General features: G+C 47.3%; 1 protein-coding gene across 3 annotated transcripts in view; it reads left to right on the plus strand.

Moving 5' to 3' along the window:
* Nucleotides 1-14,816, plus strand: part of NUDCD3 (NudC domain containing 3) — a 410,872-nt gene that overhangs the window by 71,102 nt on the left and 324,954 nt on the right. For all 3 annotated transcript variants that reach the window (XM_069618975.1, XM_069618977.1, XM_069618976.1), the window contains exon 2: nt 2,017-2,260. In XM_069618975.1, coding sequence (XP_069475076.1) covers nt 2,069-2,260 — 192 coding nt within the window. In that variant the 5' untranslated portion in view covers nt 2,017-2,068. The remainder of the gene's footprint in view (nt 1-2,016; nt 2,261-14,816) is intronic.

Consider the following 14,816-nt stretch of genomic DNA (forward strand, 5'->3'; position numbering starts at 1 on the left):
AAGCAGATGTTTTCAAAAGCGCGTGGGCGAGTAGAAAGGATTGAAGTATATGACAGCAATGCCATCTTCTCACACTGCGGGAGGTTGGTAGGTAGAGCTTGGACACTGTTCTTGCTCTGTACTTGAGCTCGTTGCAGAAAATGACAACATGTTCATGCTTTCTTAACAACAGCTCTTTTAAGAAATTCAGGTACTGTCGCAAAACATTGCATCATGCCCACATTTCTTAGCAGTACTGCTATCAGCCCTGCTGTGAATATTTGGCATTGTGCGATAACATGCAAACGGTATAGAAGCTCAGTTGATGATAAATTAGGCTACTTTGCCTAAATATATTGCAGTCCTGTTGAGAGGTTCAGGTACAATCTGTGCCACTGAAAATATATACAGCGCTGCTTCTACCTGTATCCATTATACCTGCTTGCAAAGGGTGGTCAGAAAGGGAGTTAAAGTTCAGACCACATGCCTAGCTATGCAATTGGTGTGCTTCTGTTATGAAAAGAAAACAAAGTATGAAATGCCCATTCTGCTGCAACTGCGCTACCTCTAGTAAAGCCAATTAAGCAGAAATGCAGCCCTTGTTTAAGACAATTTCCATTTTACACAATACTACCTGTGTCCTAAAGCAAAGTGAAAAGCATGTGCATGATTTAAGATGCATTAATAACACTGTAACCTACACAATGCAGGCAGTTGAACAAAGTGAACAAAACACAAATTCCCTTTTACATTTCTCAGATAGAATCATTAACAGAGGAGAGTGTTAAAAAAGATTAAACAGACCAAGACTGTCCCAGTTGCTTCTTTCAAGGAACTGTGTCAATTACTAAAGTAAATTGTGGGTTTGCAAGCTGCTGCTAGCAAAGCAGTCACCAGTGAGCTCCATGATTTGTAGGGGTGCTGCCATAATTAGCCAGTGTAAGTGGTACACAAGGAAGAATTAAAAAAGGCCGTATTTACAAGATTCCTGTGTATGAAAGGCCTGATACGAACCTTATCTGGAGGGCTGTCAACAGGTCATGGATTGGGTGTAGGTAAATTGGTGACCATAAGTGATCACTTTGTTAGGATTACCCAACATATGGTTTGTTTGTTTATGTGACAGTGTTGGAGACATGAAAGTATTTTATTATGTAGGATCCTGGATTTATGAGCCATGGACCAAGCTAAGCCACAGCCATGTTTGTGTAATGAGTCAGAGCCACGATTGGAGAGGTGGCATGGAAGGAGTGCTGATTGGTTGGCACGCACACTTTAACCTATTAGTTAGTGCATCCATTATGTTGTGCACAGTCCAGTGCTTGGGAATGCCCAGTTACGCCCCAACACTACCCTGTTACCATTGCATGCATCACAAATGTAGGTTATGTTAATTAGGTGGGAACCGGAACAGGGAAGCACGTGGGCAGAGCATTGCTGAGTTTTCCACCATAACATTACGTTTAAAGTTCTTCTAGAGGGGTGGTGTTTTCCACGTGGGTATGCAAGCAGAGTTGTCCAGGTCTTGAATGGTACTGTAAAGCCATGCCCTCCAATTTCAGAAGATATACCATTAGGACATTCACTGTTAATATAACCAGCTAAATGTATCGTAACCAACTTTTCTGTATGAGGATCAGTTTGCAAATACATAAAACCCCAGAGGTTTCTCTTTTCGTGTTACACCTTGTTGGGACGGGGACACCATACCAGTTCGTGTTACACTTTGTTGGGACGGGGACACCATACCAGTTTCCCAACCTTTTTCTGCACAACGGTATAGAAATAAATCTGTTTCTACCTTTGCTTCCTTCGCATCCATCAGCAGCCATAGGATAATATATTGCTATTTTACTTGTTATATGAATTACAGTTACTGAATCAGAAATTGGTAATTCGCAAGTTGTAGTGGCTCATGCATTGTGTATTCATGGTAATAATGGATATTGGTGCATGCACTGTCAATTGAGGATGTTAACCATGCATTGTTTAATAATAATTGCTGTTATTGGTGTTCATTCTTTCTCTCCTGCCCAGTTCCCTGCAAGGCTGAGGTTTCTATCCACAAGCCAACACTGGTTCCTTCATCATGGAGCTGTCTATGACCGAGCGCTACGACCAGGCGCTGCTAGGCATCCTGCAGCATGTGGGCAACATCCAGGACTTTCTCACAGTTTACTTCGGCTTCCTGTACCGCAAGACTGACTTTTACCGGCTACTTCTTTCAGAGCAAGACCGCATGGGGTTCCCACCTGGAGTGGCACGGAGCATGGTAATGAAGGTGAGCACCTTAGAGTGTATGTGAAAGGCTGAGTCGTCTCTAAGTTTGTTCCTCTGGGGTTGACCCGTTTCATCCTCTGAGAAAATCTACTTAGGCATCCAGTCTTAAAAAGTAAGAGATTCTGTATCTCTGTAACACTCCCCTGAGCCATCTTGTTCCAGAGGAAAAATGCCTTTCATGCATGTGCTGATCCCCTGACGCTATCTAGCACTAGCAGTAACCGTTGCTTTATTCTCGTGCCCATCACCCTCACTATCCAGCTTGTAGTTTGCAGGTTCAGTACCCTGTGTGAAAATCCACTGAACCATCCAGTCATGGGTTAAGATGCTCTGCACGTTTCTACCATTTCCAAAGCTATCCAAGTCTCTAGCTCCTGATCTATCTAGTACCACAAGTGAGGAGCTCCTTATCCATGTACCAATGCCACAAGTCCTCCGGTTCTAGAGTGAAAGTCTTCTGGGCCGTAAATTCCGAGTGAAAACCTGGTTACTATACCTATGCCAATCCCCACACATTCTAGTCCACAGGCCCAGACATTCTAGTCCACAGGTCAGTGGTTCTGTATACATGCACCAATTTCTTGAGTGATAGTTCTCAAGGTGCTATGTTATGTATCTTCAATGTTATCAGTGCTCTGAACCATCTGATTCTAGAGGTAACAGGATCTGTATCCTGGTGATAATTCCCTAACATCATTTTGTCCTACAGGTGAATGATTTCATTTCTGTGTACCAGTGCGCTGAGCTATCCAGTTTAAGATTGGCAAGACTATGTATCCCTTTGCCAGTCCCCTGAGCAATCCAGTCCCAGTGGTAACTGGCTGTGTTTTGCCTGTGCCAATCCCTTAGACCATCAAGTGATTACCAGTGCAGTATGCCTGTGGGTGTTGTCCTCACCTAACGCAGTGATGGAGCAAAACCCAGCTGAGAGCCACATGGGGTTAGAGGTGTCTCCCCAAACCCGAGAACATTTTCACAAAGATTGTTTGACATGGTACAATTTAGCAGCATATGTTTGGTGACCATTGGGTAAAAAAGCCATACAATTTACTGTCATTTTTTTAGGATAACCCATTAAAAGGTCCAATTGTTTCCAGGTCACCAGTAGTATACACGCATATTTTCCTACGCATCTTCATTATGCCCCTGCCGAAAAATAATATTTGGCAGCACTATCCAGGGCTCTCAAAATCTCCTCACTTTGAGGGGGTTGGAAAGGCGAGACGGACAGACAAGTAGATAGATTTGTTTCACAAGTAGCCATTTATTAAATGATGAGGGTGTGACAAATGTCTTGCTTTCCCTAACCTAATGAGGATTTCCCTGCTTGTTGAAGTAAGACTGAAGGAAAACACTCTAGTTTATGTCCCTCACTCTCATACATACAACATAAATCACGTAGGTATCATATGGCTGTTTCAACTTAAATAAACAATACTTGCATTCAAACGTCAATTTTGCAAATATGTATCCTTTTAACCAGAGTCGGATCCCCTTCCCCAGGAATAAGTCAGGAGTTTTAACACAAAAGTCTGTATCAAGAAAGTTATTTCCAAGATATAACTTCTGTTTTCATTGCAACACAAAAGTTCTTCTTACTTCAAAAGTCTTCTGCGTGGCACTTGAACTTTTATCTTCGTACTTTCAGTCAGTATTCAAAGTAATTTCTCTTTGTTATAGAATTACTACTTTCACACTTCTTCATAATCGTAAAACGTTTGTCAGAATGATTTTTCCACAGTTCAATATAACACAGCTGCGTTCCTCAATGATATTTCGTCTGTGTCATGGGTGTGCGCTACGCATTTAACGACTGCCACCACAGAGGGCTCTGCGAGGGCAAAGATCAATGTGTTAAGTAAGGCAGCAATGTTGTACTGGTGAGCCATCTGCTCTTCTGAACCCTATTGTTCTCCAACGCGACAGACCTGCATGCACCATTGTGGTGACATAGGCAGAGTCTGAATAAATGGTAACATAGCACCCTGAGCGCGACAGATTCTGCTGCTTCTGCGAAATAATGCCTGGGTAATCTTTTCATGACCAGTGTTTCATATTCTCCCTCTTCTAGGCACACCATTGCCGCCCCAACATGTTTTTCACCAGTGTCCTGCTCGATGGATGCTGACGCATCAACGAAAAGTACTTCTCCCTCCTCTAAGGGACGGTGTTTGGCTTTGGGGATGTTGTCATCTTCTCCTTCATATGATGCACAATCATGCTGTTGTATGTCCTCAGCCGTGCATGGTTTGGTGAGAAACGTGGTGGGATTTACTGTTCTGCACCGCACTATATGGGGGCTGGACAGTATTATTTCATATGCTGATGCCTGTTGTGTGGCGAGTGTGAACTTGGATCAATCCAATATAGCAAAGAGTGAGTGCTCAATGTATAGTGTTACTGACCATCCCATGACAATTGTGGAACTTTTTTCAATGGCAAAGGCTGCGACAGCAAGGACTTTTTTTCGCAAGCGAACTGTCCCTGCATAGAATCGAGCGTGCCGCTGTCATACGCCAGAGGTTTGTGACGCATATAACTTTTTTGTGTGAGCACTGCTGTTATGAGTGTGCCGTTTGAGTGAGAGAAAATGTAGAATTCCTTTGTGTAATCGGGTGGCGAGGACAGGAGCTGTTGAAATTCTTTTAAATTATTAGAAGTAGTCATTGTTTCTGTTGTCCACTGAATTGTGGTGTACGGTTTTTGGGCCTCTTTGAGGCCCTGTAGGAGCGATCTGGTGTATGCTGCGTAGTCTATGATCCATGCTCTACAATAGTTAGAGAGCCCTAGGAACTTTTGCATGTCTTTCACTGTAACTGGCTTGGGGGTGGCACGCACTGTAGCTGCCCTGTCCGGGATAATCCTTTTGCCATCTTTAGAGATAAGTTGCCCTAGTTAGAGCACTTCCTGTAAACCGTACTGGAGCTTTTTCTTATCCACTTTGTACCCTTTCCTTGCTAACGACTGCAAGAGTGCATTGGAATCCCTTTGACAGCTCTGTTCACTGTCGCTGCTGACCAGTAGGTTATCTACGTATTGAATGATTGTGTTGGGCACCTGAATGTTCCCTGGATCTTCATGCAATATCTTGTTGAAAATACTGAGGCTTTCACAGTACGCCTGGGGTAAGCGACGGTGGTCATAGCGCTTTCCTCCCAGGGTGAATGCTGTAAGGTACTCTGAGTCTGGGTGAAGGGGCACTGACAAAAAAAACGCATTCTTCAAGTCTAGCACCGTGAAATGGGTGGCTTCTTTGGGAATGCTGCACAAAATGGATGCCGGGTTAGGAACAAGTGGAAGCTCTTTCTGTACAATGTCATTAAGGGGTCTTAAATCCTGAATCATCCTCCAACTGCCCCCTGTTGCTTTTTTAATCGGACATATTGCCATATTACATGGTGAGGTGGAGGGCACTATAATCCCTTGCTGTAACAGGTCCTGCAGCGTCTCCTGAATCCCTCCTTCTGCCGCTCTGGATAGGAGATATTGTTTAACTCGCAGGAGTATTGCTCCTGGTTTGAGGGTTATTTTTACAGGTGTAAAATAATATGTTTCTTTTAACATACCTACATCTTGAGGGATGGTTGTCCACAAATGTGTAGGGACGTTTTGCAAATCACTTTCACTAAATGGGGGTGGTCCACTGACAACAGCCAAGAGGGGGCTCGGCACCGTCATGTATTGGACCAGTATGTCACAGGGTATTTATATCTCGAGTATTATTTCTCCATCATTTTTGCCATCTTCAAAAAGGTGCCCGTCTGTTACTTCTTGTAGAGGTAGTTATGGGGTCAATACACAACACAGTGCGCCATTGGCACCCATGGGGATCAATTCCTAGCACAACACTCCTTTTAGCAGACACAAGCAAACCTTCAAGATCTTATGACAAGATTGTTCCAGCAACCACTTTGGGTAGCACCACAGGTCAGAAAATGAAATCTGCAAGTACTCTCCATTCTTTTTTGGTAATCTGGGAGACAGCTCGGACAAGAACTCTGATACCATAAACAAACATGTCTGGGCTGACAGGGATGCCCCTCACTACCAATTGTCTTGCCACATTATGTATTACTAACATCTCTTGGAAGGAGCACATGCCAGGGGTGGCACAGACAATCCCTCAGTCTGTGAAAAATATTGTCATGTTCAGTTTGCCAAGCAGATCCCTAATCAGCAAGTTAACGGGGGAGTAGAGGAGGGGTGCTCGTTCAACCTTCCCTCCTACCTTAACAACCAAGTCTTTTGTGTATGGAACTGTTAATACAGCCCCACAGAATCCCTACGTGTTGTCTTTCCTGATAGCAGCAAGTTTCCTTCATTAATGCACGACTTCTCCGCTCCCTAGTCCACCATAGAGATAAATTGCTTATTTACTATCTCTGCCCCCACCAGTGGTTCCTCTTCTGGATGCAAGGTCATTGACAGTACTGGACACACAAGTGCTCTCTGTAGGTGTCCCCGGGAATGAATAAGGGCCCCTCCCCCCCACCACAGTTGCTCCCTGGTATGGGGCTGCTGCTCCTTTGGGCGCAGTAGCAAATGGGTGTCTGTTTTCTGGGGCTTGTTGGTTGGGTGTTGTTGGTTGGGTGGGGCTAATGTGGTTGCATAGTCAGTGTCGCAGCCGGCAGGCGAAGCTGTGCTGTGAAGGTGTGGTGGAAAGGCCTAAGACGCTCTCTGCAGCTCTGCTGCAAACCCCCCTCATCAGGACGAAGGATCTGCAAGAAACGCAACGCAACGCAAGGGACACCAGAGTGTTCCCCCACCTTGGCTCTGTCTCGTGGCCCTGAACCCGAAGACCGGCTGATTAGATGGCCGCCGTCCCCATGGCAACAAGAAACAACAACATTGTTAAAATATTCACCGCTGCGGGCCCGGATTGGCTCCAACACCCTCTTTCATTATAAATGAAGAGCGTCGCAGCCGGCAGGCGAAGCCATGCTGTGAAGGCCTGGTGGAAAGGCCTAAGACGCTCTCTGCAGCTCTCTGCTGCCACCTGCCACCAAACAAAGCTCCTACCTGGCGCAATCCACAGGTAAGCCCCTGGTAGGTTCCTGAGGCTTTGGCTGCTCCTGTGTCTCCCCGCCCGCTGTGGCCCCATCTGTGCCCCACCATCTGGGCCTCACTGATCTGTTAACAACCCATTCCCCGCCAGCCACCAGGTTTGCGCGCCTCCGCGCACACACTCGTCCAGTGATTTTCTAATCCACACCAGTTTCCACCTGCATCCGTAACAACCAGCTAGGTTGCAGGACCTTTACCCTTACCCCTGCTACCTTTGTGACCTCCGTCACATGCACCATGCCACCACCAGCAAGCCACATGACTTACCCCACAAGCAACACCGGTGCTACCTACATAGTCGGAAAGCGGCAGATCTCCCTCAATGTCTCTCATAGCAACCTGCCATTGGCACCACAGCTGAAATCGTCCACCACTCACCGCATGCGTAGTCCCATCCTCATCAATGCACCAGCCTCGCAGAACTATGCTACTAACACTGAGGCCTATAGTCTCACCCGTTAGCTGCCTCCTGTGATCAACTACACTGCCACGACGACTGATGCAAGACGTGACTGCAGCCATACAGTCACCTCAATTTCCTCTAAGTCGCTGCATGCTAATGGTGGCACTGTGCCTATGCCCAATGATTCTAGCGCCTTGCTTATGCCTACTCCGGTGAGCACACCCATGTTACTCGATATTGCTTGCACACTGCCAATGTCCACGCCTGCTAGCCCCTCATTGATGCCCAATGATGTGTTTCTGCCTAACTCTGCTAGCCCTCCTTTTTTGCCAAAAGTTAAGATGTTCAATGTCGATAGCCCCCCCCATGCTGCTCAATTATGTTCACATACCCAATGACGCTATCCCTCTGCTGCTGCCTACCACCATGAATACACCTTTGCTGCATGATATTGCTTGCGCTCGGCCTACTCCCACTGTTGATAACCCTTCATTGATGTCCAATTATGTGATTCTGCCTTATTTTGCTAGCCCTCCTTTTTTGCTAAAAGTTGTTAAGCTATCCATTGAGGTTATTTCTTACTAACTCTGCCAGCCCTCCTTTACTGCCAAAAGTTGCTAAGCTGCCCAATGTCGCCAGGTCCCCCTTGCTGCTCAATGATGTACACCTGCCCAATAACACTATTACCTTGTCACTGGAAAACACCTTGAGCACCCCTGGGATGCCGTCTAGTGCTGCTGGCACTAGTACACTACCCACTGCTCCAAGTAGCCCATTAGAGTCTGAACAAGTCACCTCCTCTTCAACCCGTAATGACAAAGCTCCACGTGTGGCCTGCACCAGCATAGCACAGCACACCACACCTCGCTCAGATGCGCCCTCGTCGATGCACGCTCCCTCCCTGCACATGTCCTTGATATACACGACATTATCACCTCGCATAACCTTGATCTCCTCATGATTACTGAAACTTGGCTCCATGAAGCCTCTGGCCTGGCTATCTCCCTAGCACTCCCCCTAGGCTACACCATATTCAGACAGGACCGCCCGTACTCGAAAAGTGGGGGTGTTGCCCTAATAGCAAAAGAATTTGTATTCATCGGAAAGGTTGATATGACAATCGAGAACAATAGCGACTACCTATTCCTCAAACTTAACCCATCCCCGAACTGTACCATTTCCCTCCATATTGTCTATCGGCCCCCATTCCCCATAGCAGACTTCCAGCCAGCCTTGACTCTTAAAAAAAAATAAACAAAGGCCATCCTCCTAGGTGACCTCAACCTTGGCATCAATGACCCCAAAGACTCGTCTGCTAAATCATTGGACAACGCGCTTGAAACTCTAGGCTTCAAACGCACCATCACTGACCCCACCCACATCCAGGGCTGCACCCTAGACTGGCTAGCCCACCACAAATGCCAACTCCCCTGCCCCTTGGACAGACGACCACATCACTTTATTTGACATTGACACTCCTAAGAAAGTGCACCAGCCTGCTCTGTCTCTCCGTTCCGCCCGCACAAGGATCTCTCGCCAGCTCACCTCAGATAGGCTCCTACCCCCTTCTCCAAAGAAGCCAATATACTTGCCCAGACTTATAATACTGCTATTAAATTAGCTGTGTAAGCCATTGCCCCTGTTACATCTCGGAAAGCTAAACCAACAAGACAGAATACAAAAAAGTAATCGTCCAAGCCAAAGCCGCCTCCTTCAACAGAAGGATTGCAGTGCTAAATCAGATACTAAAGAGATTTTTTACATCTTCAGGGAATCGGAAACACCACCCCTCCCCCCTCAGACTTTCACCAAAGATGAAGTTTGGTGCAATGGTATACAATCAGCCATGCTAAACAAACTAGACAACTTGCACAGCAAAATTAAAGCTAGCCAACAATCACTGATCCATCTCACGTCTTTCCACCCACTCATACAACCAGCGTGGCATACCCTCTCTTCTCCTTCAAGGAGGTCAATGAGCAGGATGTCATTGCCCTCATGAATACTATCAAACCTTCAAATTGTAAAGGGGACATCTGCCTGGCCACACTCATCAAAGAATGCGCTCGCACCCTTCCTTACGGACTTCATTAACACTTCCTTTGCGGCCGGATCGTGCCCAGCCTCCCTCAAAGAAGCATGGGTTTGCCCCCTCCTAAAGAAACACTCACTTGATCCCACATTCCCTGGCATCTACAGGCCCATAACCACTGTACCATTCTTGCTAAAAAATACTGGACAATGCAGCCTCCTTGGTCTCCGTCAGTCTGGCTTTCGCCCCAGCCACGGAACCGAAGCAGCCTTACGAGACTTAAAAAAACAGACGGACTCTGGTAAACCTGTCCTACTCCTCCTCTTGGACCCGTCAGCAGCTTTTGACCTTGTAGACTATAACATTCTCTGCCACCACCTTTCATCCACAGCTCACTTTTCCCCCAATGCCACAGCTTGGATCACCTCATTCCTGCAAGGCAGGGCCCTGAGTCTTCTCAGACCAAGCTTCTGCTACCCCCGACATCATCCAATGCAGAGTTCCACAAGGCTCATGCATATCCCACACTCTATACACCATCTTCACCACACCACTCTTCAACATTCTGGATTCGCTAGGCATCCCATGTACAAACTACGCGGACAACACACAAGTCCTCCTCCCATTATCTGGTGATTGTGAGGTTGATGCCAAGTCCCTCAACTCTGCTTACTTCACCATTTTCACAATAATGTCTAGATGTCACGCAATGCTAATCTTCACAGTTCTATCTAGATGTGATGAAAGCTGACCTTCACAATTCTGTCTAGATAGGATGCAGGCTAATAGCCCCATTTCACACTTGGACTGAATGTGAGTATCTGGCATAGTCCGGCCGAGTGCAAAGTGGCTTATCTAGATGCAATCTACAGCTAAGGGGCACAGTCTATCTAGGTGCAATATATGGCTAAGGGACAGTATGTCAATACAGTCAGACTCAACAATTTGAAAATAGGATAATTTAGATGGGTTGGGCAGTTAAATGGGGAGCAGTAATTGCTGGTCCCCCCCAGTTCAGATCGCACCTACTTTTTCGGTCGCTGCTGGTTGACGGATGCAGGCGTCACAGACTAACGCAGTTCAACACGGTCTGGAGTTGCCTCTGCAGGTGCCGTCCTTTGCCTCGGGTCCTTTGCCGCAGGGGCAACAATGGGCTGCCCTAGCACGATGATTGTTATGAGGGCTCTGGGCCAATCACAATTGGGGTTGGGATTACGCCTTGGTAACCAATCGGGTCTCAGACAGGGGGTCTGGGGGGGGAATAGGCGGTGGCAGGGGGCTGCAGTCAGAACTATGCACACTTACCCCAAGGCAGGTCGAGAGTGTCGGGGAAGCTGAGGGGCATAATACAGTCACAGTATACGCATAAAACATTGATGGGCCAAAGGGGACCCCAACAAACTCGAAAGCTAAATGTGTTGCCCACTACCTGGTGAACGGACAATACATATATGGCTATGGGGTTGGAAGAAAAGATAAGATGATAATAAACCTACATTTATGAAGTCATAATATGGACCTAAAATGTCATACATTGACAGTCCCCAGAATTCCACTCACTTCTAGTACGTAGCGGCGTTAATGATATAAATTACACTATGCTTCAAATATAGCGCCTAGAGGGAGAAGAGGGAGTTAAAATTAAGCCAGTAAAATCTAGAGGTCCACTGAAGTTAGAATTAGATCAGTGTTATAGTAAAAGACGTTAAGGTCTCATACCTTCAACTCTCTCTTCCTAAATATCTTCCTTCTCGAGCTCTTCACTCATCCACCTCCAACTCCCTCAGGTTCAGCCGCTTCTCCAAGCAACGAGTTGGGGGTAGATCTCTCTCCGCTGCAGGGGCCTCCCTCTGGAACAGCCTTCCTGCCTCCCTGAAACTTGAAGTGAACCATCTCCGGTTCCGGAAGCACCTCAAAACCTTCCTCTTTGCCTCCGCTTTCTCTACCCCTCTCCCCTGTTAATGTTACTGCAACTGCACTGAATCTGCAACAGGGCCACTCGCCTACCCCGGTCCGTGGCCCTGCCACTCTCCCCTGCACTGCCTACCTGGCAACCCCTGCACTGTGGGACTCTGTATCCCTACAGCCCCTCCTCCCAGCACTTGTCTGCACTTATCTTGCACTTGCCACCAGCTGGCCCTTATTATTTATCTTGTTCTACTAAACCTGTACTGCACTTCTCCTCTCCCTTTCCCCCTTGCACTTTTCCCTTCCCCCCCACCCTGCACTTGCACGATCTGAATGACACCTGGCCTAGTAGGATCGTTTGTCTGTCTCCCCTTGATCCCCCCCCCCCTGCCTCGTCGCGCCTTGAAACACTTGTGTATAGGCGCGTTATAAATGCCATATCATATCATATCATATCCAAGGCTGGATTGCTGAGAATGGGTTTTGCTTGAATGGAGACAAGACCGAACTACTCCCGATTGGATCCACTAAAAACTTAAAGAAACTGGACAACCATTTCCTTTACTTAACAATGACAATATCAAAATCACAGTATCTCATGCTGTAAAAAACCCTTGGTCTACCTAGACTCCAACCTTCCCATGTCCAGGCAAGTGAACGCCATTGCGTATTCCGCTGCTTACCATGCCTATCTCCTCAATGCAGCTAGACCTTTCCTTTCTAGGGATTACTGCCTCACCATAGCTAGAGCTATAACAGGATCCCGACTTGATTACTTCAGCGTCCTCTTTTCGGGCACGTCAGTAAAAAACATGGAGAAACTCCAATCCATCCTAAATAGTGCGCTCTGTGCCGCCATTGGCATTCCTAGAAAGGACCATATCTCTGCTGCTAGGAAACCGGCCCACTGGCTACCCATCAAAGAGCGCGTCCTCTTTAAAACCTTGGCCCTAACACATAAATGCATCAACCACACAGCCCCTCAATACCTAACACAAAGCATACAGAGATCAGATTCCTCTAGACCAACCAGAACACCATATGCTAATTTGCTCACAGTGCCCAAAATCAAACAAGCCAGAGCAGGTGGGTCTAGCTTCCCATTTATTGTTGCCATGCAATGGAACTGTCTTCCACCCCACCTTAGAGCTGAAACCTCCCACCTAGCTTTCCGTAACGCCATCAAAACACTGCTATTTGCCTGAAGTCAACAGCTGATTTAGCTAAACCTACCCCCTGCCTTGCAAAGTTCCACACGTTAATACCCAGCTGTATGTAATATGTATGTTTGCCACCTGTAACACCTCTATGTATGCTCCATGTAACTAAGTTGTTTTCTTGTAACAGCGTCTCGATGCCTCTGGGCTGTTTATGCACTTTATAAATAAAATAAATAATTGAATAAATAAATAGTCTGTTGCTGGTGTGGTGGGTGGTAAGGGCTGGGTGTTTGGGGAGGCAACTGCATATATGCCTGATGTATTTCATACAGGATTAAGGACGTCCCCTGAACAGGTCCTTGTGGGCTCCCTGGTTGGGGGTATCATAGGGTTGTTGATTGTAACTATAATTTCCTCCCTGTCTGCTGCAGCATTCCCTTGAAAAAAGTCCCCATCTCCAACACGACCAGCACTGTCCTGGCCTGCCACCCCTTGGTTCTTGTCCACCAAATCCCCCTCCCTGTCCACCAAATCCCCCTCCCCGCTGCAACCACCTCGTCCTCGATGCGGCCCTTCTTGCCACTGGGGTCCCGAAAAGTATTGGTTTCCTCCCCACTGTCCTTGTCCATTGTCTGCCCAGGCCGCTGCCATCCTTGCTTGCGTGGTGATGGGAGACACACCCTTCATCGCCCGTCTGCTCTCGGGACGGCAGTGCCGATACCACTGTTACCTTCACCAGTTTATTTTGAACTAGTTTCGCTTCCTCTGCCTGTCTCCTCTGAATAGTTTCTTTCCTGTGCTCTTTGATCCTCTTACAATTGTGCGCTATGATGCTTTGAATCTCGGCCAATCCCTTTGCTTCCACCCTAGCTATCTTATCGAGCACCTTCTGCACCTCCTTGGGTAGCCATCTTTTTACAATGAAGTAAATCAAGGAAGTGTATTGATCCCAGGCGCTGCCCGTTTCTGCTCTCCACATCTCTTAGACCCTAAGAATGTACTGCAGTTTCTTCCTCGTCCCCCATTGTGCATTGCATTATGGATTGTAAATCAGGGGTTGTCCGGGAATGTCCACTGCAGTGCATCCCACACTCGCGCTCTGATCTTTTTGAATGATGCCCCATCATGGGTGTCGTTACTTAGTGTTACTCCCGGGTACCCCGCTTCAACCCACACTATCTCCGCCTGATCTCCCACTGCAGCTACTGACAAGCTCTTAATGTCCCCTATGGCTAAGGGCACCCCTGTGGTGTGTTTCTCAAATGCATAGATCCATTTCCCAGCTCCTGCAGTGAGTTGTGGGAGTGCCTTGAAGATTGTTTTTCTCCATCTGCGCCCAAGGGACATAATGGGGTCGCCCTGCACAGTTATGAATTAAGGGCATTTATGATTTCGTCCTTCCTTTCCCCCCCTTGACAACACTTCCCTTCTTCCTTGCCCATGCTAGCCTACCAAACCTTTCCCTTAATCTTTCATTCCATAGGCTTGCTACTCTTGGTGTGGTCGTGGGTGCCTGCTCGCCCCCCCCCCGTGTCTTCTTCTGAGTCATCAAAGTCACTCCACTGTTCCTCATCCCCTCGTCGGGACCTCACATTCTCATACCCCAGGCTTTCTGTTTCTCCCTCCTGCTCTACATGAACAGCTCTTATGGGTGCACTGTCAATGCTGAACAGGAAGTCACCCGACTTCCATTCATCCCCGGGCGGCTGTGGGGGTGTTCCCGGGGGCAACATCGGAACCTCTGCAGCCCGCGCTGTTTCACAGGCTGCCCTTAACCTTGCCAATTCTGTGCGTGTGGTGGCCAGTGCCACCTCGAGGTCCCTTGCGCTTACCCCTGTATGGGTTGACACCTCGGGCGGTGCATTATTAATGTATTTATTTACTTGTACCGCGCTGTTAGCCCACAGACATCAGGGCGCCAACACGAAGACAAAGATGGAGGACTTACGGTATGACAGGACAAATGACAAGAAACATGATAGAGTGCTGT

The sequence above is a fragment of the Ambystoma mexicanum genome, chromosome 10 (assembly GCF_040938575.1).
Source record: "Ambystoma mexicanum isolate Mex_15411 chromosome 10, UKY_AmexF1_1, whole genome shotgun sequence".
Taxonomy (NCBI): Eukaryota; Metazoa; Chordata; class Amphibia; order Caudata; family Ambystomatidae; genus Ambystoma; species Ambystoma mexicanum.